We start from the raw sequence: 25939 nt of genomic DNA on the forward strand, positions 1-25939 counted from the left end.
ATCAGCTGAGGCGGGAGATCAAGCGGTTCCCACCCAATGCCAGTTTTTCTCCTACTAGTATCCATTCGTCCAAAAATTTCCCTTCTGCTTTTTGTAGAATCATTGAGCCCCTCCCACTCTTTAGCAGCAGCAGCAGCAGCTTGTCCACTCAAAGTTGACCGAGGGAAAAGTGTCAGCCAGAGATTTAGCAGCAGATAACAGCCTAAGGCTGGCATATTTCCATACCTGAATGATTGATTGCTGATGGGTCTATCTCAGGGGTTCTGGAGTCCCTCATTCCATACAGCTCTTCCAGTCCTGGGCCTTCCAAGTCAACTTTACCAAGTCAAACTGGTTCCATCTCAAAGAATTCAATTCCTAGAAGCATGAGTATACTATCTTCAGGAAAAAGCATTTCTCCCTGTCAAAAGAGCCGCATTACTGACAGGCCTAATAAGATCTTTCCTGAAAAACAGCAAGTTTAGTCCTGGTCCTTCTTAGACACACAAGGCTGCAGAGGTGCATGTGGTTCCTCTGACTAGTTTGCCTTTGTGGGGCCTTCAGTGGGACCTCCAAAGCAAATGGAATCAGTTCTATCAGCCATTATCCCACTAAATCTCAATGACCCTTGGGATGAGGGCATCCCTTCACTGATGGATGAATCTGGAAGTTCTAAAGGTGGATCTGTCGCAATATGTTCTTCTGCATAGAGTGACTCTGTCAGCAGAGGCCTCCACTAAGATCGGGGTGTGCACACTGGTATGGCATACATGCAAAGATTGTGGTCCTCAGTGGAAAGTCATGTTCAAATCACTTTGCTTTGAGGATTTTCCCTTATCCCCTTTCAGGAAAGAGAATCTCGATTCAAATAGATACAGGGGGTTATGCTATCTGCCTAGAGGCCAGCTGGATCTGGTCATGGGCAGGACATCAGACTTCTTATCTCCAGGCAGTCTATCTTCTGGGAATTCAGAATACATTGATGGACCACTTAAGCTGTGTGTTACAAATGCACGAGTGATCCTTAGATCAAAAAATCATGGACAACTTGTTCAGTAGCTTGGGAAGTCCAGTGATTAACCTGTTTGCCTCAGAAGACAACAGAAATGTCAAGAAGTTCTACTCTGTGCATTCAAGCAACTACAGCTCAGTTCCTGATGTTTTTGTGCTAGAGTAGAGCATTTGTCTGCTTTGTATATATCCACCGATTCCTATAATTGTTAGGACTGTCCAGAAGATTCTTTAGGACAAAGTGAGAATGATTCTCATAAAACCAGCCTGGTCACAGCAGGTGCGTATCCCTATCTTGTCTGTCTTTCAGTTTAGTCTCTGGCTCCATTGGGAATGTCACAGGCTCTGCCAACTGAACTTGCCAACATTGTCCTTCATGACATGGATGTTGAATGCACAGTAGTCTCCTTGCTCATTCTCAAGGAAGTGGATGATTTTCTGATCCCCCAACAGAAAATCTTCAACCAGGAGATCGGACGGTTTCAAATGGCAAAGGTTTTCCAGTCAGCTGTTTTTTTTCCTCAGGACTTCAGTATCTATTCTGCCTCTCATCCTCAGGCCTTGGTACTTCTTCAGTGAAGGTTCATTTTAGCACTATTGTGGCGTATCGCCCGCAGATGGAGGGAGCTCTGATTTCTCTCCACTGTAAGGTTTCTGGCATTCCAAGCCTCTGGTCAGTAAAACCTCCAGTGCCGTGAGACCTCAGTATAGTCCTAGCTCAACTCGTGAAACCTCTTTTTGACTTCTTGAATCAGTGGACTTGAAATTTCAAATCTGGAAAATGTTTCTTGTGGCTGTGACCACTGCACAAAGAGTGAGCGAATTACAGGCTCTGATCTTATACTCAGCATATCTTATTAGTTTTTTCATAACGCAGTGGTTTTATGAACTCATTCCAAGTTCATGCCAAAAATGGTATCTGCGTTCTATAACAGCCAGGCTTTGTCCTGCCAACATTCTTTCTAAGACCACATGTGCACAGAGGAAAACAGGCTCTTCACTCCTTGGACTGTGTGAGAGCCCTAGCATCTTACCTAAAGATGACTCAACCTTACCATTAAGCTTCTCTGCTCTTCATTTCTTTGGATCCCAATAGATTGGGAAGGGCATTTCCAAACAAACTGTCTTTTTGGCTAATAGACTTTATAGCACACTGAAGACATTTGCAAAGCTGCTACTTGGTCATCTGTTTGTACACTCTTGTCTCGCTACTGTCTGGACAATATGTCCTGAGGGGAGACAGTAATTTTGAACTAGCAGTTCTATGCAGCCTGTATACCCTGTAGTTATTTTCCATCTGGTGAGGCCAGGTTGCCTAAGTAATTGCATTGCAATGCAGCTCTCAGCTTAGGATTCCTCATGCTTTATGGCTAATTCATGCCTGGTTGTTGAAGCATAAAGCAAGTTTGCTTATGTATAAACTGTTTTCTCTGTAGAAAACAGGATAAATTAGCCTGCCTACCTCCTTGCATTGTCAGCTACCTCATTAAAGCTTAAACTCTGAAAGAAACCAAGGAGCTTACGAAGCAGTGTTGTACATGCAGGAGCTTCCACATATGTTCAGTATTTTATTGAGCTCTAAGAGCTGGGTCTGTTGACACCATTGGATGATGTCACCCATGCATTACGGCTATGTCATCCTCCTTGCGGAGAACCCTGTTTACAGGTAAGCAAACTTGCTTTCTTGAAATACTACTTGGCATTCATTCTTTAAAAGAATCAGTTAATCTGACCTCATAATAATTGCTCCAAATTCTGTATCATTTTCCAGGCATCTTCCAAAGTAGTAGTTTGGGGCATCACCAAAATACTCTTTACTGAAACCTGCTCTATTGCAGCTGGGGACCTCAAGCCAAAATGTTACGACTGTCGCTGCCCGACATCTCCACTCCGCCCACCTTACCTTTTTTGCGACTCCTCCCGTGGTTGATGGACGTCTGGCTGCCACGGCGTCTGCCTGCCGTCTTCTCCAGCGTCCCTGGTCCGGCTTGGGCACTGCATCCCGCCATGTTGTCCAGGTACCATAGGGTGCGCGCTCCGCACGGCCCTGCTTCTTATTCTCTTTTTGGCGCGAACCTCAGGGGTGTCTCCCTGTGACGACATCACGCATCCCAGATAAAAAAAAGCCTACACTTTTTGCTAGCTAATCAAGTTAGCAAGGTCGGGATCTCCTTACAGATGGGATTCGCTCTCCGTACCTAGCTACTCTGCCTCTCCAACTTTTGGACTTTATCCTAACGGGGTACCCTCTCCTCGGGGGCCTCTCTCATTTCTTTCAGGTCGCTATCAGGAACCGGTACTCACTCCTCTAGGGCCCATGTTCCCTGACTCGCTGCCTGCACTTATCTCTTCTGCTTAGAAGAAACCACTGCCTACATCATCAGTGAGTTACCAACTTTATTTCCTCAGAGCTGTTCCCTGGAACCAGGTACTCGCTCCTCGAGGGCCTGCCTCTATTCCAGCTTCTGTGTCACCTTCCTGGAGAAACTGCTCTGTGAGTAACTTTACCAATGAGGCTCTATACCAGAACTCTGTGTATGCTCCACTGTACTCACTATCTCCGTTTTTTTCCACTACAGCACAGCCATAGAGGGAATCGCTGTTCCAGTATCCTGAGGAACCCTAGCCCAGCCGGGCTTCATCTCTACTCACTACTGCCACCTCTGGTGGCTTCTGAAATCTGTCTAATAAAAGATATAACTTAGTGTTGTGTGTCCCAAAACTGAGCCTGCCTGTGGCCCCTCACAGGACTTCCTCCTGTGGGCATGGTCAGCTGCCACAGTGTCCAAGGGTCCACCCAAAACCTTACAAAAAATAACACAAAACTTTTAGTTTATGCTTCTCCAGAAACCAAAAATTGAGCTGCTATGGAAGAGCCCCCACTTATCCCCACCTCTACTCACTGCACATGGAAGCACTCCTAGAGGTCCAGGCCCAAACACTGCTTGTCTGTCCGATTTTACCATTACAGCTCCCACCATGGCTACCGCTGTCTAATCCCTGGCAGGGCATATAGTCCCAATGAAGTCCCTTTCATCTTTCACAATATTTTGGGAGACATCACTTGGGCAGGAGGAAGCAATGTGTCTCATTCAGATTAGATGGAGAACGCCCCACATTGATTTAATGGTGTCACGGCATCTCATTTTTACAGTTGCAGGCGAGATCACTGGGCAGAAGGAATTGATACTCTGGTTTTAGGGTAGCCTCTGGGAATTCTTTTGTGTTTCCTCCATGGCCACTGGTGGGCAAGGTGCTACGATAGATAGAGAAACATCCAGGTGAGGTAATTCTGGTGGCTCTAGAGTGGCCAAGTCAACCATGATAAACAGACCTAGTCAACATGGCAGTGGACAGGCTGTTATGGTTCAGTCACTTTGTGAGGCTGCTTCATCAGGGTCCAGTATTTTCAAATCAGGTGGCTTACTTCTGTTTCACAGCTTGGCTTTTCAGAGGAAGCATATCCCATAGTAACATAGTAATAATAGCAGAAAAGGACTAAAATGGTCCATCCAGTCTGCCCAGCAAGCTTCTTACGGTAGTATCTGCCGTGCTGTGCAGATTACTCTCATGTTTCTCTCTTACTGTGTGATGAGCCTTCTTGAAAAAATCAGACAGTGGTGCTGAGGTGCTTCTTTATGGCCTTGGCTGTAGAAGCAGTCATGTGCTTTTTCCCTTATGTCTGTGTATCAGTACCCCAGACTGTAAAAGTCAGGGCCCGTGTTGGTTGTTGCCTGAATCCAATACCTCTTTCCACCCCACCCCCACCCTTGAGGTGAAAGGGTTATTCCGAAGGTGTCACCACTTTACTGCATGCCAGAAGACCGTCCACATCCTTGGCCTACGTAAGGATTTGGAGGGTTTTCGAGGGTTTGTGTACCAAACTGGGAAGGGTGCTTACTCAGTTTTTAGCTTACCGTATTTTGACTTTTTTATGGAAGGGATTGGTTTAAGGACTGAATTTTAATTCTTTTGGGTGCAGGTGGTGGCTTTAGGCTATCTTAGGGGCAAGGTGCAAGGAACATCCCTGGCCTCGCACCTGAATGTGATTGGTTTTCTTTGGGAGCAAAGCATTTGCAACCCCTCCTGGTGTGTAAGATATGTCCCTCTTGGAATCTTAATTTGGTTTTGAGGGGCTCTTTTTTAATCAATGAAAAGGGTGATTATTAAAGATTTTTTTTTCCAGCATATCTTTATTGTGGAATACTGTATCAATACAAGGTAATCAACCATAGAACATACCCAACCAGCTTATCTCCCTCCCCAAGATAATTTCAATATGATCAAAAAAAAATACTGGTGTTCCAAGACTTCTCACCTCGTGTTTCTACCCAGCATAAAGACAAAGATTTAATCCTGAAGGTGGTGTGTTTGGTGATTTGTTCAGCCAGAAGAATTGAGGAACTTCAGGAGTGGTCTTGTAGGGAACCTTTTCTACAGATTATGGAGTCTGGGGTTTCATTGCGCACAGTACCCGCTTTTCTACCATCTGCTTCTTGCCTTTCCAAATTTGGATTGGTCCGTACCTCACGTGAAGGAATTTTGGATGTTTGATGTACGGCGGGCATTGTTGATCTCAAGGTTACTAATAGTTTCTGGAGGTTGGATCACCTCTTTGTGCTTTGGAATGGACCTAGGAAAGGGTTCAAGGCATCCAAGGCTACGATTGCGCATTCTCTGAAGGAAGCAACTGCATCGGCTTAGATTTGTAAGGGTCACCCAGTTCCAGAGGATCTGGGCTCGCTTGACCCGATCTCAGGTGACGACCTGGGCTGAGTGTTGTCAAGTGACTCCACAAGAAATTTGTTGGGCGGCTATTTGGAAGATGTTAAAAACCTTTGGCAGACATTATTGTTGGGCTTTGGTGAGAGTATTTTATGAGCGGGATTATCAAGTTCCCACCCTGTTTAGGAGAGCTTAGGTGCATCCCAGGAGTCTGACTGATCTGGGGTTTGAACAGGATGAAAGGAAAGTTTGGTTCGTACCTGCTAATTTTCGTTCCTGGAATACCACAGATCAGTCCAGAGCCCCCCACCGGATTAAGAAAGTCCGCTTCTGTTGGCAATATGTATATGATGCAGGGCTTGTGGGATTCAGTGATGATCTAAGTTGTAACTGGAACGGGGTTCCAATTTTAAGGCTTTGCCTTCCTCCTGCTTGTTGAGGGTGGTTTGCGGTCTTAGTTATGGTTTTCTCATCTTGGCTTGGATACAGGTCATTCTGAGGGACTGAAGGTGGCACACTAGATAACGTATAATAGTGTCAGTAAAGCTTCTTTTTTCTCTGTCTCCATCTGCTGGCAGGGAAGCAAAACCCAAGAGTCTGGACTGATCTCTGGTATTCCAGGAGCAACATTTAGCAGGTAAGAACCAATTTTTTCCTGCTATTTAGTCCTCTTCCTATGCATTCAAACATCCTTCTTGCTTTTGCTGTCAACTTGTCTACCTGTTTGACCTCTTACATCATCAGGATACAGTTTCCCCCAGATCCTTCCATCCTGACATGCCCCCTCCCCCCCCCCCTTGATTTACAGTTCTGACAAACTGCAAGTACAGTTGTAAATCCATTGCCTAAATGATCACCAATGTGCAAAACATGGCATCTAGGGATTTATAGCCAGATCCAGGGCTGGATTAAGGAATGAGCCAGCCAAGTAGCTATCTTGGGTGCCTGCGTATGGGAGTGTGCTGGGGACTTGCAGTTTTGGCTCTTCACCAAGGGCTGCAGGAACAACTGCTGCTACCCAGGCTCCATGCATCCACCTGCGCATTCCCTGCTCTCAGCTACCGCTACTGCAGAACCAGCAGGACTCCGGGTTTGTCTGTCTTCTGTGGGGGGCTGTGGCTCAGGTGGGATGGGGTTGAGCCAATTGGGACCACCCCTTGGCATTGGTAACTACCGCTTGCTGGCCCAGCGCAGATGGACCAGTAGTAGCTGTTGCTGAGGAAGAGGGATACCAGACTGGTCTGTCCCTCAGATGCCAAGGCTGGGAGGAGCATCCCACTTGGGACATCATCACACTTGGGGCACCACTCTGCCTGCTCGGAGCACCCACATGGCTCGGTCTGGTCTTGGCCAGATCACTCCTCTCTGAAACTCATTTTTATATCCATTCTTTAAATTGGATGCAGTAGTTTCACATTTCCTCTAGTTCACGGTTGAGTTTCATTAAATTAGATGTGGTGTCATTGGGTTTTCAGGCCTACATAGATAATATATTCCTGAAAAATGCAATTACTTCATTGTGTTGGTGTTGATTTGGAAGAAGCCTGTAATGGTTGAAAATTCTATGTTTAATAAATTGATGTAATAAGAGCTAATGTGTGAGAGCTGTATTGAGAAGTTTTTGCCTATTTTATTCCTTGAGCACTTGATTGTAGATTTCTCTTCCTTTCCTTCTGTATTGAGCTGTTGTAATATTCCCTAGGGTGCATGCCTTCCTGGAGCAGTGGGGTCTTGTTAATTACCAAGTGGATGCTGAATCTCGTCCCATGGCCATGGGCCCTCCACCTACTCCTCATTTCAATGTGCTTGCGGATACCCCATCGGGACTTGCACCACTTCATCTCCGAACCCCTCAGGTAAAATCTTATATATATGCCATGCTCCTTACATATTAATATATTCCTTTTCTCATTATGTGATGACTCATAGGCTGTTGTGTTTCCTGTTATTGCTATTTTTGATCACTTGCATTTTATCATGCACTCAATTGTTCTTGTTCTACAGCTGAGTGAGATACAAGAAATAAATCAACTATTGGGGATCTGACAGGCATTTGTGACCAAGACTGGCCACTGTTGGAAACAGAATCCTGGGCTTGATGGACCTTGATCTAACCCATCATGGCACTTGTTATGTTCTTATTAATACATTAAAACCTCGCTGTATCTTTATGTGCAGTAGGGATGTGCATTCGTTTGCGACGAAATAGGAAATATAGACAATATTTCCTATTTTGTTGCGGTTCGGGGGGGGGGGGTGTCACCGAAAAGACAGGAAAACCCATGAAATTTTGTGTGGCTTTTCTTCTTTTTTTTTTTTTTTGGGGGGGGGGGGGGAAAGGGCACATTAAAAAAAAAACAAAAACCCAAACTCACCCCAACCCTTCAAATTTAATTAATTGCAGCCCCCACCCTCCCAACCCCCCCCCCCCCCCCCAAGACTTATAGAAAGTCCCTGGTGGTCCAGCGGGGTCCCGGGAGCGATCTCCCCCTCTCGGGCCGTCGGCTGCCACTAATCAAAATGGCGCCAATGGCCCTTTGCCCTTACCATGTGACAGGGCTATCTGTGCCATTGGCCGGCCCCTGTCACTTGGTAGGAGCGATGGACGGCCTGCACCATTTTTTTAAGATGACGCCAGCCATCCATTGCTCCTACCATGTGACAAAGGCTGGCCAATGGCACCGATAGTCCCTGTCATATAGTAAGGGCAAAGGGCCACCGGTGCCATTTTGTGTACTGGCAGCTGATGGCCCGAGAGCGGGAAATCACTCCCGGGACCCCTGCTGGACCACCAGGGACTTTAGACAAGTTTTGGGGGGGTCGGGAGGGTGGGGTACTGTAATTAATTAAATCTGAAGGGTTGGGGTGGGGTTTTTGCTTTTTTTTCGATTCAGGACAGCCGAAAAAAAAAATAGGTCCGAACTGCGGGAAAAGAAATTTCCCGTGGCGGGCCGATAACGAAGGCCGAACCAAAAGGTTTGGCCAAATCACATCTCTAATGTGCAGTACATATGTAAATACATAAGATTTGCCATATTCGATCAGACCAAAGGCCTATCAAGCCCAGTATCCTGTTTCCAACAGTGGCTAATCCAAATCACAAGTACTTAGCAGGATCCCAAGGGGTAGATAGATTCTCTAATGGGATGCCCTAAATTCCCAGTTCACTTAGTATTCTTCATAGATGTATCATTCCTAATCTAGCACTTCTAAGCGGCTGTCAGTTTTCCCTCATCATCTAGTTTAAAAGCTGTTCTATCTCCTTTTTAAAAGTTAGTGCCAGCAGTCTGGTTCCCATCTGGTTACGGTAGAGCCCATCCTTTCGGAATAGGCCCCCCCCTTCCGAACAAACGTAAAATCCCTTTTCCCGTTGATAGCAGGGCTGAATTAGCCATGCTGTTTGGGAACGTCTCGCGACCAGTCAGTAGGCAGAGTTTTCTCAGTACAGAGTTTTGAACTCTGTACGGCTGCACGGTGAGCTTCCCCCACGATTGCCTTGTTACCTCAGTCTTTTTTTTTCTGCTAGCAGTCTGCACGCGGAGTTTTTCTCCTCCTTGTCTCTGAAGAGATTTTTTATTCTTTCTTCTAATCAGTGATGGCATCTAGGCCATCAGGATTTAAATACTGTCAATGTGGTAAAATTATGTCCATTACAGATGGACATAATTACTGCTTACATATGCTTGGGACCGGAACATGATCAAGTCTCATGCCGGGACTGTGGTCGTATGTCCCCCCAAGCCCAGAGGAAGCGCGCAGAAAAAATCGTGCGGCTAAAGATATCTTCCACACAGTCTTCGCCGGGACCGTCGAAGAGACCGAAGAAGACGCCGTCTAAAAGGCCTGCTTCGCTAGAGGGTACCTCAGCCAGGTCGGTTATACCACCAGAGCCAGTGAAGGGAGTCAAGGCTGCAACTCCTCTTTCACAAAAATCCCATCATGAGCCGCTTGGGTTTCAGTTCACTAAACCCACTCGCTCTCGCTCCTCAACACCAAAAAAGTCGGGAAACAAAAAATCAAATCGGCCGAAGCATTTGAAGAACGGTGCATCGGAGCAGAGATGTGTGCATAGCCCGGCGCATAACTTATCGGCACACAAATCGGCGCCCGAGGCCTCGGCGCACAACTACGCACACAAGACATCGGCGCACATGGGCGCGCACATCACATCGGTGCACGGATCGGCGCACAAAGGTGCATCTAAGCGCACAGCGCCGATACCACACGACGCATTGAAGCAACATGACTCAATGTGCAAAACTATCCACCTCGAATTCCAATGCACTTGACACCACTCTTGACGCAGTCTTCACTACTAAGTCAGGAACATCTTAAAAAGTCACAAAAAACTAAGCATGTAACATCTTCAAAACCTTGTGAGACAGATTCTGACCAACAGGTGGAACTAGTCTCTGTCCATGACACTGCCACATTTAGTGAGGGTTCTGATTCTGATGGATCTTCTTTTTAGTAGACCACAATACCCTCGGCTTCTCCATAACTCAGGCCTGCCTCCTCAAGACGAGCTCATAACAGCAATGCCTTCAGGATCAGGTCCATTTCCAGGACCTTCACAACCTATCGCATCTAAAGCAATGTTACAAATTTTGCAGGCATTGAATACTTTTTTCCAAGATCTAAACACAGCACATCCTCAGCCTCCATTTGCGCCTTCTCAACCTTCGCCACTTGCATCACCAACTCCATTACTTTCGTCTCTGCCGTCGGCACCATCTCCAATCCCAGACCGACCAGATACTCCAGACTCACCATGGACATCGTCGCCTGGTTCATCTACAGGGTTCCCATCTGATCCTCCAGAAGGTCTTCCAGAACCTTATTCCCTTCCCGAAGACTTATCCTTCGCAAAGTTCATCGAGAAAGTGGGCTCTCTTTTAAATATCGAGACGGGAAAGATCCCTGATCCTAGGTCAGAGTTGTTAGGAATACTGAAAATATTCGAAATGCCTCCAGAACCAACAGCTCTACCACCACATACAGTGCTGGATGCAGTTCTTCATAAAATGTGGGACAAACCCTTTACTACTGCAGCCTCATCAAGGAAAACAGACTTAAAGTACCGAAAGTGTAATTCCACAATTTACGATTCCACACAGCTGCCACACAATTCAATAGTAGTGGAATCTGCACTCAAAGGCAAAAAGGTCAAAACTTCATTCCAATTCACCACCAGGAAAAGACCATAAGTCTGTGGACGACTTTGGCCGTAAGGTATACCATTCTTCCATGTTAGCACCAAGAATTCAACATCAGTTTTACGTAATCCAGTATTTATTTGAATGTCTTCAGAGGTTACGTCCCTCATATTTAACCTCTGAAAATACTCTACCACAAACTTTTACTGACATGGAAGAAGGGCTTCGCCATCTACTTCGGTCTGTCTATGAGTCCTTTGAGTCTTCCGCAAGGTCCTCGGCTACGGCTATAGCGGCAAGACGGATGGCGTGGTTGAGAGCAAGTGCAATTAGAGAGGACATTCACGATAAGTTAGTAGACATACCGTGCCTGGGTGACAATCTTTTTGGTGAGAAGTTTGGGGAAACCGTTACTCTTTTTAAAGATCAGAGTACCGCTGTACTATCACTCACATCTCCAACGGACCCCCATACCTCGTCCAGAAAACTTTACCCTTCGTTCAGGAAGAAGCCCTACTCAAGGGTACCCTTCAAACCATACAATATCTATTGATCACAGAATTATTCCCACCAATCTCAGGCTCATCAGTCCCGTGGACGACCTCGTCAACAAAGGCCACAAAAGCAAACACCAGCACCTCCTCAAAAACAGACTTCATCTTTTTGAGCTATCCCGAGCCACCTCCACCACCTTACATAGGAGGTCGCCTTCAACTTTTTTATACCAATTGGGAGGCGATTACTTCGGATATTTGGGTGCTGAATATCATAAGGGAGGGCTACCGAATAAATTTTGTAACACTCCTGGATCTCCCTCATATTCCCTCCCCCCGAAATACATCATTCTACTCATTGTACCTTCAAGAACAGTTACAAAATCTACAAAGCCAGAAATCCATTCAAAGAATTACAAGGGCACAGGAAAATATGGGGTTCTACTCCCATTATTTTCTCATTCCAAAAAAGTCCGGAGGTCTTCGACCAATCTTAGATTTACGGAATCTCAACAAACACATTCAAAAAGAAAAATTCAAGATGACGTCTCTCAACACTATTCTTTCTCTCCTACAACCCAACGACTGGCTATGTTCCATAGACTTGAAGGATGCGTATTCCCATATTCCCATGCACTCATCTTCCTGGCAATACCTTTGCTTTCAAGCTCAGAGCAATCACTATCAGTACAAGGTTCTACCCTTTGGCCTGTCTTCCGCCCCAAGAGTGTTCACAAAATGTTTAGCGTTGGTGGTGGCTCACCTCAGACAACTGTCGATCCAGATTTTTCCCTATCTGGACGACTGGCTTTTAGTAGCCTTGGATCAGCCTACTCTACGAACTCATACATTCCAAACAATCAACTGTCTGCAGACGTTGGACTTCATAATCAATTACGAAAAGTCCAACCTGCAACCGACCCAAACGTTACAGTTCATTGGAGCGCTCATCGATACAACACAACAGAGAGCATACCTCCCACAGGACAGAATTCAAACTCTATTCTCACTAGCTCGACGTCTGTGCAACCGATCACATACATCGGCATGTCAAATCCTCCAGCTACAGGGTCATATGGCGGCAGCTATCCATGTGGTTCCCTACACGAGACTACATATGCGCCGCCTACAGTGGGGGCTAAAGAATCAATAGTCTCAATACTTTCAGCCCCTCTCAACCAAGAAACAACTTACTACCCAAATGCGCACAGATATTCGATGGTGGAACAACTTGACCTCGGGAGCCCCTTTCCGGTTACCTCCCCATCAACTCACCCTCATGACGGATGCATCCAGAAGGGGCTGGGGAGCTCATCTGAGCGAACTAAAGACTCAAGGTCTCTGGTCTGCACAGGAGAACACACACCAGATCAACCTTCTGGAACTACGAGCCATTTGGAAGGCACTTCAAACCTTCTCCCCTCAGGTTTGGGGCAAGCATCTCATGGTATACACAGACAACCAAGTTGCCATGTTCTACATAGACAAGGAAGGAGGGTCAGGTTCATGGATCCTTTGTCAAGAAACACTTCGAATACTGACGTAGCAATAGCAAACAAAGTTTCGATGCAAGCCACTTACCTTCCAGACTTAGACAACGTCATGGCGGATCGCCTCAGCAGGATTTTTCATCCACACGAATGGACTTTAAATCGGGAGGTTGCAACCAGAATCTTTCAACGCTGGGGCAACCCGATGATAGATCTCTTTGCCACAGAGAACAACAGTCAAACACAAGTATTTTGCTCCATTTACCCGAGCAAACTTCGTCATGCTCCAGATGCCTTTCCCATTCCATGGACAGAGGGCTTACTATACGCCTACCCTCCCATTCCGCTAATATCAAGGACGATTCAAAAATGTATCCGAGACATAGCGGATATGATCCTCATAACTCCGGCATGGCCAAGCAGCCCTAGTATCCGTATCTCATGCGACTATCCATTCGCCCACCAATTCCATTGGAGAACCATCGATGTCTGTTGACTCAGGGAGGGGGGTCCCTCCTTCATCCAATGCATCAATCCCTCCATCTGACAGCTTGGAGGTTGAAAGGCAATTATTTAAACCATCTGGGTCTGCCAGCTCCACTTGAAGACATTCTCATTGCTTCTAGGAAACCTTCAACTAGACGTAACTATGCAGGAAAGTGGCATCGTTATACGGAATGGTGCACAACACGAAGGCTAGACCCTTTCTCATCAACAGCCACGCAATTCCTGGAGTATCTTCATACACTCTACCTTACTGGTTTAGCGCTGGCTTCAGTTCGTGTGCATGTTAGTGCCATTGCAGCTTTTCACCACTCTCATAATGGACTTCCCATTTCCAACCATCCGTTGATCTCCAGATTCATGAGGGGCATGCTACATCTAAGGCCACCGGTGTCAAACCACCTATGCCATGGGATCTCAATATAGTCCTTGAACAACTAATGCTGCCTCCTTTCGAGCCGTTAGATTCATGCCACATAAAATACCTAACCTGGAAAACGGTATTTCTAGTGGCGGTCACATCAGCACGGAGGGTAAGTGAGCTACAAGCCTTGGTTCACTATTCTCCTTATTTAGAATTTTATCATGATAAGGTCACTCTTCGGCCTCATCCTACTTTTCTTCCTAAAGTAGTATTGGCTTTCCACATAAACCAGTCAATTACATTGCCAATCTTTAAACCCAAACCTCATCATAATGACTGAGACAAGCTTCTGCACTCTTTAGACTGTAAAAGAGCGATAGCTTACTACAAACACAGAACTCAATCTCAAGGAAGACCATCTCAATTGTTCCTATCCTTTAACCCTAATAATCCAAACCAACTTGTCTCCAAAAGAACCATTGCTAGTTGGTTATCCCAATGCATTGAATTCTGCTACAATAGACGTTCTCTGGTTTTGAGCAACAAACCAAAAGCACACCAGATACAAGCAACCGCAGCATCTGTTGCACATTTAAAAAGAGTTCCGCTACTGGACATCTGCAAAGCAGCAACTTGGTCTTCTCTTCATACTTTCACATCTCACTACTGTATCTGACAGAAAGCATCTTCCGATGCAGCTCTGGGTTCGGCAGTTCTGTCAACCCTAAATACAGAATAAGACTGTCTACCTTTATTGAAGGGTAGTGTCTTCAACTCATAAAAACTTACTATATGGATACAACCCGGGAGCTTGGGATTCCGACAGCATGGCTAATTCAGCCCTGCTATCGATGGGAAAAAGCAAGTTTGCTTACTGTAAACAGTGTTTCTGTAGATATCAGGATGAATTAGCCATGCGATCCCTTCCCACCTCCCTAGACAGTCTACAGATTCTACCAAACAACGTTTTCCACGTACATCTCGCTTGGCTACAAGAGACTGAGGAAACAAGGCAATCGCGTGGGAAGCTCACCGTGCAGCCGTACAGAGTTCAAAACTGTACTAACTGAGAACTCCGCTACTGACCGGTCGCGAGAAGCTCCCAGACAGCATGGCTAATTCATCCTGCTATCTACGGAAACACTGTTTACGGTAAGCAAACTTGCTTTTCTCTGCACCATTGTCTCATCCATGCATTGTGAGACTCTGGAGCCCAGCCTGCCTCTTGGGTACAACTGAATAACTGGGCAGACTGGATAAGAACATAAGTTGCCATACTGAGTCAGTCCAAGGGTCCATCAAGCCCAGTGTCCTGTCTCCATCACTGGCCAATCCAAGTCTTAAGTACCTGGCAAACATTAAATATATCCCATGCTACTAATGCCAGCAACAAGCAGTGGCTATTCCCTATTGATTAATAGCAGTTTATGGACTTCTCAAAGAACTTAACCAAACCTTTTTCAAACAGTTACACTAGCTGCCTTAACCACATCCTCTGCCAACAAATTCCAGAGCTTAATTATGTGTTAAGTGAAAAATAATTTTCTCTGATTTGTTTTAAATGAGTTATATGCTAACTTAATGGCATGCCCCCTGATCCTTGTATTATCTGAAAAAGTAAATAATTGTTTAACATTTACTCGTTCAAGTCCTTTCATGATTTTGTAGATTGGCTGGTTGGTCTTTTTCTGCTATTCTCAATTATTTTCCTTTTTTCTTTCTCTTATAAAGAAAGCTAATGTACGGTCTCTCGTGTCCTGTAGGGCAACAGCATCAGTATGATTGCAATTCTTGTACACTATTAGGTTTTCTGGTTGGTTTTTTGTTTTTTTTGGGAGGGGGTTTGAGACTTATCTGGAATACATTTTTCTTACTGCTGATTCAGTTTAGGTGTGTTTGGAGAGGCATTTCTTAATCCTTAAATTTTGGTAATACATGTTCCTCATGGTTTTTATTTTGTTCAGATCCCTGCTGCTCAGCAGATGTTGAATTTTCCTGAGAAAAACAAGGAGAAGCCGACAGACCTACAAAACTTTGGTTTGCGCACAGACATTTACTCAAAGAAAACATTAGCTAAGGTAAAGTCCTTTTATTGTTTTCCTTTCCTAAAAAGCATTGAGGGGCTGAACAGCTCTTAATTTTATAATGAATTATGGAGTCCCAGAAGGCTAGTCTTTTGGCTATTTCCTCACTTACTTGCTTTTCAGGTTCTCTGAGTAAATGTATACAATATTCAGCCTCCTTCTTTATGGAGATAAACTGGGAAACTTGTAAAGCTGAACTCTTGAAAGGTGCTCTACTGCCAGATGTTGGCAACTAAGCTCCCTTTTCCTAGCATGTAGCCAGATGGACTCCGGACCAATGGGTTATGCTCCCCTGCCAGTCAGATTTCAAAATTGATGTCACCCTAGATAAACCCCTGCAATGACCTCAGCCCTTGAGTATTTCTCCATTTCCAACAGCTGGTGGACATATCTCTCCCTATGGGAATTGCTGTATGTTTTGGAAGGAGAAATTCTACATTTAAATTGGAGAAAAAAATTGAGCCCCAGTTGAGAAATCCTGAGGCGATTTCCGAGATCTCTGAGGAGTGCCTTGATCCAGTAGCCAGATCCAGGCTCCTAGATAATTTTCAACAACTAACAAGGTGAGGAACTGAGGTTTGGTTGTTGGTCCTAGATAATTTTGGCAAAAAAATGTTTCAAAGCTGCAAGATAAATGCAAGAATTTCTACCCATCAATTCTGCATTATACAATATAAAAACTGTTCTCACAGGACAAGCAGGATGGTAGTCCTCACATATGGGTGACATCATCAGGATGGAGCCCAATCATGGAAAAATTCTGTCAAAGTTTCCAGAACTTTGACTGGCCCCTACTGAGCATGCCCAGCATGGCACTAATCCTGCAGCCAGCAGGGGTCCCCCTTCAGTCTTCTTTTTTCCGCGCAGCAGTAGCCTCGCGGTTTAGGAGCTCTGAAGAGATTCCTGACAGGAATTTTCCTCACAGAGTTAATTAAATTTAGATTGCCCCACAGGGGTCCCTCCTCTAAATTTTCTCAGGCTGCGGTACTCCGGTAAGTTTTTCACCGTTTTTCGTCGATTACCGTTGAGTTTGGCCCTCTTGGCCTACTGGCCGTCGACCGTACCGCGGCTCGATTTTTCTATGGCCATGGCGTCAGGGGTTCGTCGGTGCCTGGACTGTACTCGCACCATGTCTATCACAGACCCTCATGGAGTCTGTGTAATGTGTTTAGGCTGTGAGCATGATGTCCTGACTTGCACCAAATGTGCCCTCATGACGCCAAAAAGTCGCAAAGCCAGAATGGAGCAGATGGGACTCCTTTTCCGTGCTCACACCCTGACGCCGTCAATCGCATCAACGTCATTGGAACCGGCACCGTCGAAGTCGCACCAGCATCGACAACCGTCTGGTGACCGCCCGCCATCGACGTCTTCACGGCCATTGACTCCCGTTTCTCCCCCTTAAGATCGAGGTGATAGTAGGGAGAAACATCGCCATCGGCATCGTAAGTCTTGGACCGTCGAGGGAGCGAAATCATCGACCTCGTCACCGTCCGAGCCACCATCGAAGAAGCCCCTTCCAGGAACGGCACAGACCATTCCTGCGACCGGGACATCGAGGCCATCCTCACCCGATCTGGGTTTGGGAGTCGCGATTCCGCCTGTAAAGGTGGTCCCTCCGACTGTGCCTCAGCCTCCCTCTTCCGTCACTGAGCCGGGGCTGCTTGCCCCAGGTCTCCTGGAAGAACTGGACTGGCTGGTCCAGGAGGCCATCGACAAGGCATGCAATGACTCCAGGTTCCTCCGGCACCGAGAGTGGAACCGGTCACCGACCCGATTCCAGCAGCGCTGGCACCGCTGCTATCCTGGATGGAGGCGCTCATGACTGCCCTTCCACCGGTGATTCCCGGGTCTCCGATGGCTCCGGTGCGCTCCCCGATGACCGCTTCATCGGGAGGAGAAACACCGTTCTGTATTCCTCCTTCGGGGGTATTGCCTCAGCCATAGATGCCATGTCGTCCCTTGCCACCGATTCATTCATCGGGGGCGATACGCACATCGGCGCCTTCGAGGCCTTCGATGCCAGCACCAATACCCCCCAGGGTGTCCATGGTGCCCCCGGTGATTCCTTCGATTTTCTCGGAGCCTCAGCTGGGCCCTTCGGGTATCCAACCCCCTTCTCGTCCTACAGGTCAGCCTGCTGATCCTTATGACACCTGGGGTGATGATACTTCCACAGACACCGATGACTTACCTTCACCTCCCTCTCCTACTGAAAGTAGGAAGCGTTCTCCTCCAGAGGACCTTTTTTTCATTAATTTTGTGAAGGAAATGTCGGAATTGGTCCCTTTTCAGCTTCAGACGGAGCAGGATGATAGGCACCAGATGATGGAGCTTCTCCAGTTCCTGGATGCCCCTAAAGTGATCACTTCTATTCCCATTCATCAAGTTCTTCTTGACCTCTTCAAAAAGAACTGGGAAAACCCTGGATCCATTGCCCCAGTAACCAGAAAGGCTGACACTACCTATCTAGCACAATCAGCCCTGGCTTTCAAAAATCTCAGCTCAACCACCACTCAGTTGTGGTAGAATCAGCTCAAAAGAAAGCAAAAAGGACGAAGCCTCACTCCTCTACCTCTCCTGTTAAGGAACACAAGTTCCTAGACAATATTGGTCGACGAGTGTTCCAAGGGGCCATGCTCATCTCCAGAATTTCTTCTTACCAGTTGTACATGACCCAATACAACAGGGTCATTTTCAAGGAAATACAGGACTTTTCTGAAACCCTGCCTGACCAATTCCAAGAACATTTTCAAATCCTTGTCAAGAAGGGGTTTGAGGCAGGAAAGCATGAGATAAGAACAGCTTACGATATCTTCGATATCGTAAGCTGTTCGGTGTACAGCTGTTCGGTGTACAGATTTGCTGAATGTGTACAGATTTGCTGAATCTGTTCACCTGAGTCTGTTCAGTGAACAGATTCAGCAAATAGTGGCTGAATTAAAGGACCATCATGAGACCCTCAAACAGCTCTCATCGATACCTTCTGACTTCCCCTCTAGACAGCCCTTCAAGAAGGACTCTAAGAAGTCATTCTTCCGCCCAAGGAAGTACTATCCTCCACCACCAAGGTCCCGAATTATGAGGCCTTATCAAAAACCTCAGCCTCGCCAGCCCCGGAAACAAAAGCCACAAGCAGCTCCCCAGCTGGGGCCTGCTTCAGGTTTTTGACTTTCCCTTTGAGAACAGCAGCCTGATTCCTCTGCCAAGCATACCAGTGGGAGGTCGATTGTGCCACTTTCACGGCATGTGGCAATCAGTCACAACCGACCAATGGGTGCTAGCAATCATTGCTCAGGGTTACCACCTAAACTTTCTTGCTCTTCCACCGGACTCACCACCTCTACAAGCATGGAGAGTAACCGACAACTCTGTCCTTCTCCCTCTCGTGGGCAACCGGTCTGCTTTATGCAATCCCGCCACTTCCTCTTCTCTCGAAGACTCTCGTGAAGCTCCATCAGGACAAGGGAACCATGATCCTGATAGCACCTCACTGGCCACGTCAAGTGTGGTTTCCCATATTCCAGGATCTCTCCATCCACAGGCACATTCCCTTGGGAATAGACCTGCATCTGATCACTCAGAACGACGGATGTCTGCGCCATCTCAATCTTCAGGCCTTGTCCCTGACGGCATGGATGTTGACAGGTTAATCCTTCAACCACTCAACCTTTCAGATTCAGTTTCTCGTGTCCTGATTGCTTCACGGAAGCCTTCCACAAGAAAGTCTTATTCCTATAAACGGAAAAGGTATACATCATGGTGTTCTTCGCAATCCTTTGATCCCTTTTCCTGTCCAGTTCCAAGGTTTTTGGACTATCTCTGGCATTTATCGGAATCAGGTCTAAAGACCTCTTCCATCAGAATACATGTCAGTGCAGTAGCCGCCTTCCATAAAGGTGTTGGGGATGTTCCTATATCGGTACAACACCTCGTAACACGTTTTCTGAAAGGCTTGCTCCATATCAAGCTACCTTTACGTCCTCCGGGCCCCTTCTTGGAACCTTAATCTGGTTCACTCCTGTGACCTAAAATATCTCACATGGAAAGTGATTTTCCTTTTGGCTATCACTTCAGCTCGCAGGGTTAGTGAGTTACAGGCCCTAGTTACCTATCCGCCTTACACTAAACTCCTGCAGGACCGGGCGGTACTCCGCACTCACCCTACGTTTTTGCCTAAGGTAGTTTCGGAGTTTCACATTAATCAATCCATCATACTACCTATCTTCTTTCCCAGGCCCTACTCCAACCCAGGGGAACAGGCTCTGCATACCCTTGACTGTAAACGGGCTCTAGCATTCTACCTAGACCGTACAGTTGCCCACAGGAAGAGCACTCAGTTATTCGTCTCTTTCCATCCCAACAAATTAGGGCAACCTGTGGGTAAGCAGACTCTCTCCTCCTGGTTGGCGGACTGCATATCTTTTTGCTATCAGCAAGCAGGCATTCCTTTTCAAGACCGTGTTAAAGCACACTCTGTGAGGGCCATGGCGACTTCAGTAGCATACCTACGATCGGTGCCGCTTCCTGACATTTGCAGGGCTGCCACCTGGAGTTCTCTCCACACTTTCGCAGCCCACTGTTGCTTGAACAAAGCCGGAAGACAAGATTCCATCTTTGGCCAATCTGTCCTGCGTAACCTATTTCCAACGTGACATACCAACACCCTTCCGCCTGCCCGGTGGGGTTCAGGATGTCCTCTACCAAATTCAACCCCAGTTGTTGTGCCTGTTGCACGCTGTTGGGTACATTTGGTGCATGTTCGGACATCCTCAGCTCAGTACTCACCCATATGTGAGGACTACCATCCTGCTTGTCCTGTGAGAAAGCACGTGTTGCTTACCTGTAACAGGTGTTCTCACAGGACAGCAGGATGTGAATCCTCACGAAACCCGCCCACCGCCCCACGATATTCGGTTCGTAATGTTTTGTTGTTTTATTTTTTTTGGCACTGCCTATAGCTATCAAATAAGACTGAAGGGGGACCCCTGCTGGCTGCCGGGTTATTGCCATGCTGGGCATACCCAGTAGGGGCCAGTCAAAGTTCTGGAAACTTTGACAGAAGTTTTCCGTGATTGGGCTCCATCCTGATGATGTCACCCATATGTGAGGGAGAACACCTGTTACAGGTAAGCAACAGTTGCTAAACTTTTTCTTCCAGCCAGAGAAACTGGAATCCAGTACCCTCAACCACTTTTGCATGCTGAAGAATGTATGTGCCATCTTATTTGTTCTATCTGTGAGGTATTTGATACCACTGCTTATTCTTCCTCAACCCCTATCAGAGTGCGCTGCTTGGCTTGGTTGAGAGTTAGTAGCCTTTGCGATGATGTCCACAGAAAGTAGAAGCTCAGGAAAACAGTAGCACAAATTAAAGAACAAAATGGAGTGGTCCAGTTCATCTTGGCAGGACCAGAACAGCCACATCCATAAGGCGTCTTTACAATGCTTATAAAATACCATATTTCTAGAAATGCCCCTTCTGGCAGTTCCCTTTACCAGATACCATCTCTGCTTCTGCAAAATCATCAACTTCTGTCTAGTCCAAGTCAGCGGGAGCAACATCAACCCAAAGCCACACAAGCCAGCCAAAATTTGCACAAATCTTTTGACCTCCTTCCAAACTCAGCACCCAACCTCTCCTGTAGGAGGGATAGTCCAGCACTACCTGGAGGAGTGGTGCAAGATCATGAAAGATCACTGGGTTCTCAGAAGTGTGAACTCTGGATACCTCTCTGCGTTTCTCCCAGCTTCCCACACTCACTTATAGTTCAGCCTTCAATCTGGATGTGTCTCACTCTGTGCAGCTCTGACTGGAAGTGGAGTCCTCCTCAAATAGTGGGTGATAGAGGCAATTTCTTCTCATTTATTTGGCCAAGGTTTCTACCTCCCGTAATTCCTCATCTCCCAAAAATCTGGCGGAATGAGTCCCATTCTTGATTTTAAGAAGCCTGAACAGGCACATACTCTGAGAGAAATTCATAATGAATTCTTTCCACACAGTTCTCCCCTTCATCTGGAGGGGGAAGTGGATGTGCGTTCTGGATCTCAGAGATGCTTATGCTCATATTCCCATTCATCCCTCCCACTGATAGTACTTGTGCTTTGTAGTGAGTTCCTCCTGTTATTACAAAGTGCTCCCTTTTGTCAACTGCACAGAGAGTTTTCACAAAGTGCCTAGCCATAGTAGCAGCACATCTGACAACAGGGCATTCAAGTCTTTCGTTACCTCGACAACTGGCTGATGACAGCAAATTCCCAGTAAGATGTGCTAGCCTCCTTGCAAACAATGATTCAACTCCTTCAGTCCCTGGGATTCATAATAAATTTTGAAAATTCAACTCCAATTCCCTCTGAGGATAAAATTCCTCAGTGTGGTTAGATTCTCTGGAAGAGAAAACATTCCTTCCCTTAGATCAAATGACTACTCTGAGATCATTTCTACACAAACTGCTATATACACATCAGTCCACGGCCAGAGACGTGATGGCTTGCCTTTTGTGCGCGCAAATTTCTAAGCACTGGTAGTACAGCCAGTCCTTGACGCGCAGTTTGTGCACATGTTTTTTGCAGCGATTACTTTGGGGGCGTCTAGATTTTGTGCGCATAAATTTTGTGAGCTTGAAATGTGTTCAGTGCGAGCTGGCTGGATGCCCATTCTCCGTTGCCTGTGCATTGATGGCACCAGTGAGCAAGAGAAACAAAGAGAATTGGTAGTTGGAAAAGCCCTTTATTTAAAGGGCTTGCCCAGCATGCCCTATACCATGCGCCGCGTTAGGTCCCTCTTTAGTCTCTCTTTTTCCATGGAGCTGCAGCTTTGCGGTTGGTGAGCTCACTTTCTGCCTTTTTGGCATATTTTGGAAAACTTTTCCATTTGTCACATTGTTGCGATTTTTTTTTTTTTTGCCTGCATTCGATGCTGGGTTCCTCTCTGTCCTCCCTGTAGTGTTCCTTGTCAGGGTTTTTGACGTTTATTGATAAGTTTTCTTTTGCTATCTATTCCCTGCAGCGGCGGTGCTTCGGTGCCACTGGCCCTTGACACTCGCCGTCATCGATTTTGATCTTGCTTCCCATTTATTTTGTCCCTTCATACCCGCATCTGGTTTCAAGCAATGCCTTCAGTGCCTGAGAACCATGTTCATCATGGACCCCCATGATAAATGTATCCTCTGCCTGGGGGCATTGCATGACATCTAGGTTTGCCACAAATGCGCCCAGATGACCCGGAAGGGACATCGTCTTTGGCTCGATAAGATGGAACAACTCTTTGGGCCGGAGAAGACTGAGCCGTCAGCAACATCGGCATCGAAGGACACTGAGCCATCGACATCAGTGGGATTGTCTGTGCCATCAGCTGCTGGGGGCACCGGAGACCAGCCACCATCAGGCTGCTTCAGACTGAAGACGTCAGTTTCTTTATCATTGGCCTTGGCACCAGGGGAGGACCATGCTGAGCATAAACGGAAGCCGAAGAAGCATCGGCATCAGTCCCCATCAATGCACGGTACCAGGCACAGGGATTTGCCAAATCATGCTGTGATGCCCCTGAAGTGACCCAGTGGCAAGGGCACCAGTTCTCCATCTGTACCAAGGGTCCATGATGATCTCCACTGATCCTGATGCCAGTTACCAATCATCCTCTTAGTTCTGTAGAGGATCTGGCCACTCCTTTTTCCTCCTGGTTGGTGTTGGCATCAGCAATAGTTGAGGAGTAGCTTGAGGGGCAAGTTGAACTGGTGGTCGAGTGGGCAGTGTTGAGTATTGGTCCTGTGGCTTAGCAGCACAAGAGCTGGCACTATCCATCTTGGAGCCGCTGTTTTAGAAACTCCATGCACTCATCGACGTGTTACCAACCCAGCTTGCATCAGTTCCCGCACCGGCAGCAGTGGCCATTGGGGCACTGCAGCCTCCCCCCTGCTGATACGGTTGTCGTTGCTGGTTTCTCAAAGGAGGAAGCTCCACCTAGGCCAGCTGAAACGCCAAGGCCTGCAGCTCCCTGTCCAGCTTCATCGGTGCCTGCACCTCTGGATGAAGGCCGAGCGCCTAGGGCCCCTTCCCCTGTCAGTTTCAGTGAGGATGAAGGCCTCTGTGACCTCTGGGGGGGATGACACCAGGGTCTTCCCTCAGAAACTTTTCCTCCAGAAGAGCAAAGAAAGTCCACCTGAGGACTTAACCTTTGCCAAATTTGTGAGGGCAATGGTGGAAGCCATCCCCTTTCCAGTTATTGATGGAGGAGGATGCCAGGCACAAAATGCTTGAAATCCTCCAGTTCTTGGAGCCTCCTGAGTTGATCGTGGTGGTCCTGGTATATGATATCCTTGAAGAATTACTGCTGATAACATCTCACAGTGCCTCCCTGGAATAAGAAGACTGATTGGGTTTACCTCATCCAGAAGGCTCCTGGATTCAGTAAGCGACAGCTGCTCCACTCAGACCCATTCCTCGGCATTTCTGGGGAAGGATCTTGGGAGAGAGGTTTTCTAGGGGACCCTACCCATTGCCCGCATAGCTTCCTACCAGCTCTACATGAGCCAGTACTCGCAGGACATCTGGAAGCAGGTGCAGGATGTGGCCGAGCAGCTGCCTAAGCAACAGCATGACACTCTCATGTCACTTGTGCACAAGAGCTTGGAGTACAGGAAATACGAACTCTGAGCAACCTTCGATGTTTTCCAGATGGCATTGAGAGTCTCTGCAGCGGGAATCGGCACCCACAGAATGGCATGGCTGTGGGCCTTAAATCCTCCAACCAGAAGTACAGGAAAGACTTGCTGATGTGCCAAGTACTGGGGAGAATCTCTTCGGAGATAGAGTGAGGGATGAGTTAGTCCAGCTCCGGAACCACCATAAAACCCTCCAACATCTCTGCCGGCGCTCTGGACCCGTCCTCAGCTAGGAGGTTGGCGAGTTCAGGGGCTGAGGAATTCTTTCTTTCACCAGAAGAAGTACTATTCTCCACCCCCTTGCTCCCCTCAACAATATCTGGGTTCCCACGGCTGTCCCAGGCAATAGAGAGCACCCAATGCCCAGCCGGCGACTCAGTCAACTCCAGGGATGGGGTTTGACTGGGTCATAGAGAGCGTAGTCCAGTTACTCGTACCCGGGGCAATGGTTCCACCGGTCAGGGCAGGCTATGGTTCTTTGCAAACCAGTGGGTTCTTTCCATCGTCCAACAGAGGTACCAATTGAGCGTTTTGGATGACCTGCAAAATTGCTCTCCGAGCCCATCTTGGGAGCCGGTAGCTCATCAGGAGGCACTACTAATGGAGCTCTCCTCCCTCTTAACGATCAGAGCAGTTGAGCTGTTTCACCAGGGTAAAGAAGGCAAGCATTTTATTCCAGGTACTTCTTGATTCCAAAGAAAACAGGATGACTCCGACCATCTTAGATCTAAGGGCCTTGAACAGATTTATCAGAAAAGATGGTTTCCCTGGGCTCCTTAATCCCCCTTTTGCAAAAAGGGGACTGGCTATGCTCCTTCGATCTGAAGGATATGCACACACACATTGAGATCTTCCCAAGTCACCAGAAGCATCTCTGATTCGTGATGGGAAAATACATCCAGTATCATGTTTTGCCGTTCGGGCTAGTGTCAGCCCTAAGGGTCTTCACAAAATGCCTGGCCGTGGTGGTAGGACACCTCTGCAGGCTGGGGATGAATGTTTCCCCTTTTCTGGACAATTGGCTGATCAAGAGCATGTCTCAGGCAGAGGCAGTCAGGTCCATGTGCTTGACCATTTGGGTGTTGGAATCACTATGGTTTGTCACCAACTACCCAAAGTCCCATCTCATAGGAGCCCTGCTAGACATGGCTCAGGCCAAGGCTTTCTTGCCCCATCAAAGGGCCATCACTTTGATGTACATTGCGGCAGAGATTCAGCAGAGCCAGCAGGTGTTAGCATGGCACATGTTGAGGTTGTTGGGCCATATGGTTGCAACCGTCCATGTCACTCCCTTAGCACTATTATACATGCGCAGGGCCCAGTGGTCAAAGTGGTGCTAGACCACGCAGAACCTCCTGGATTGCATCTGAGTCATCTTGTTCCTCTGGGGCTTTTTGTCCTGGTGGCAGGTACTTTCAAATCTGGAACAGGGATCTCATTCCGAAGTCGTCCTACCCAAATTGTCCTAA

At 47.1% G+C, this 25939-nt stretch overlaps 1 protein-coding gene across 3 annotated transcripts in view; it reads left to right on the top strand.

Annotated features, from left to right (window-relative positions):
- Window positions 1-25939, top strand: part of SMARCC1 (SWI/SNF related, matrix associated, actin dependent regulator of chromatin subfamily c member 1) — a 557827-nt gene that overhangs the window by 311704 nt on the left and 220184 nt on the right. For all 3 annotated transcript variants that reach the window (XM_029588188.1, XM_029588187.1, XM_029588189.1), the window contains 2 exons: window positions 7418-7571; window positions 15688-15801. In XM_029588188.1, coding sequence (XP_029444048.1) covers window positions 7418-7571; window positions 15688-15801 — 268 coding nt within the window. The remainder of the gene's footprint in view (window positions 1-7417; window positions 7572-15687; window positions 15802-25939) is intronic.

The sequence above is a fragment of the Rhinatrema bivittatum genome, chromosome 2 (genome assembly GCF_901001135.1).
Source record: "Rhinatrema bivittatum chromosome 2, aRhiBiv1.1, whole genome shotgun sequence".
NCBI classification, from domain to species: Eukaryota; Metazoa; Chordata; class Amphibia; order Gymnophiona; family Rhinatrematidae; genus Rhinatrema; species Rhinatrema bivittatum.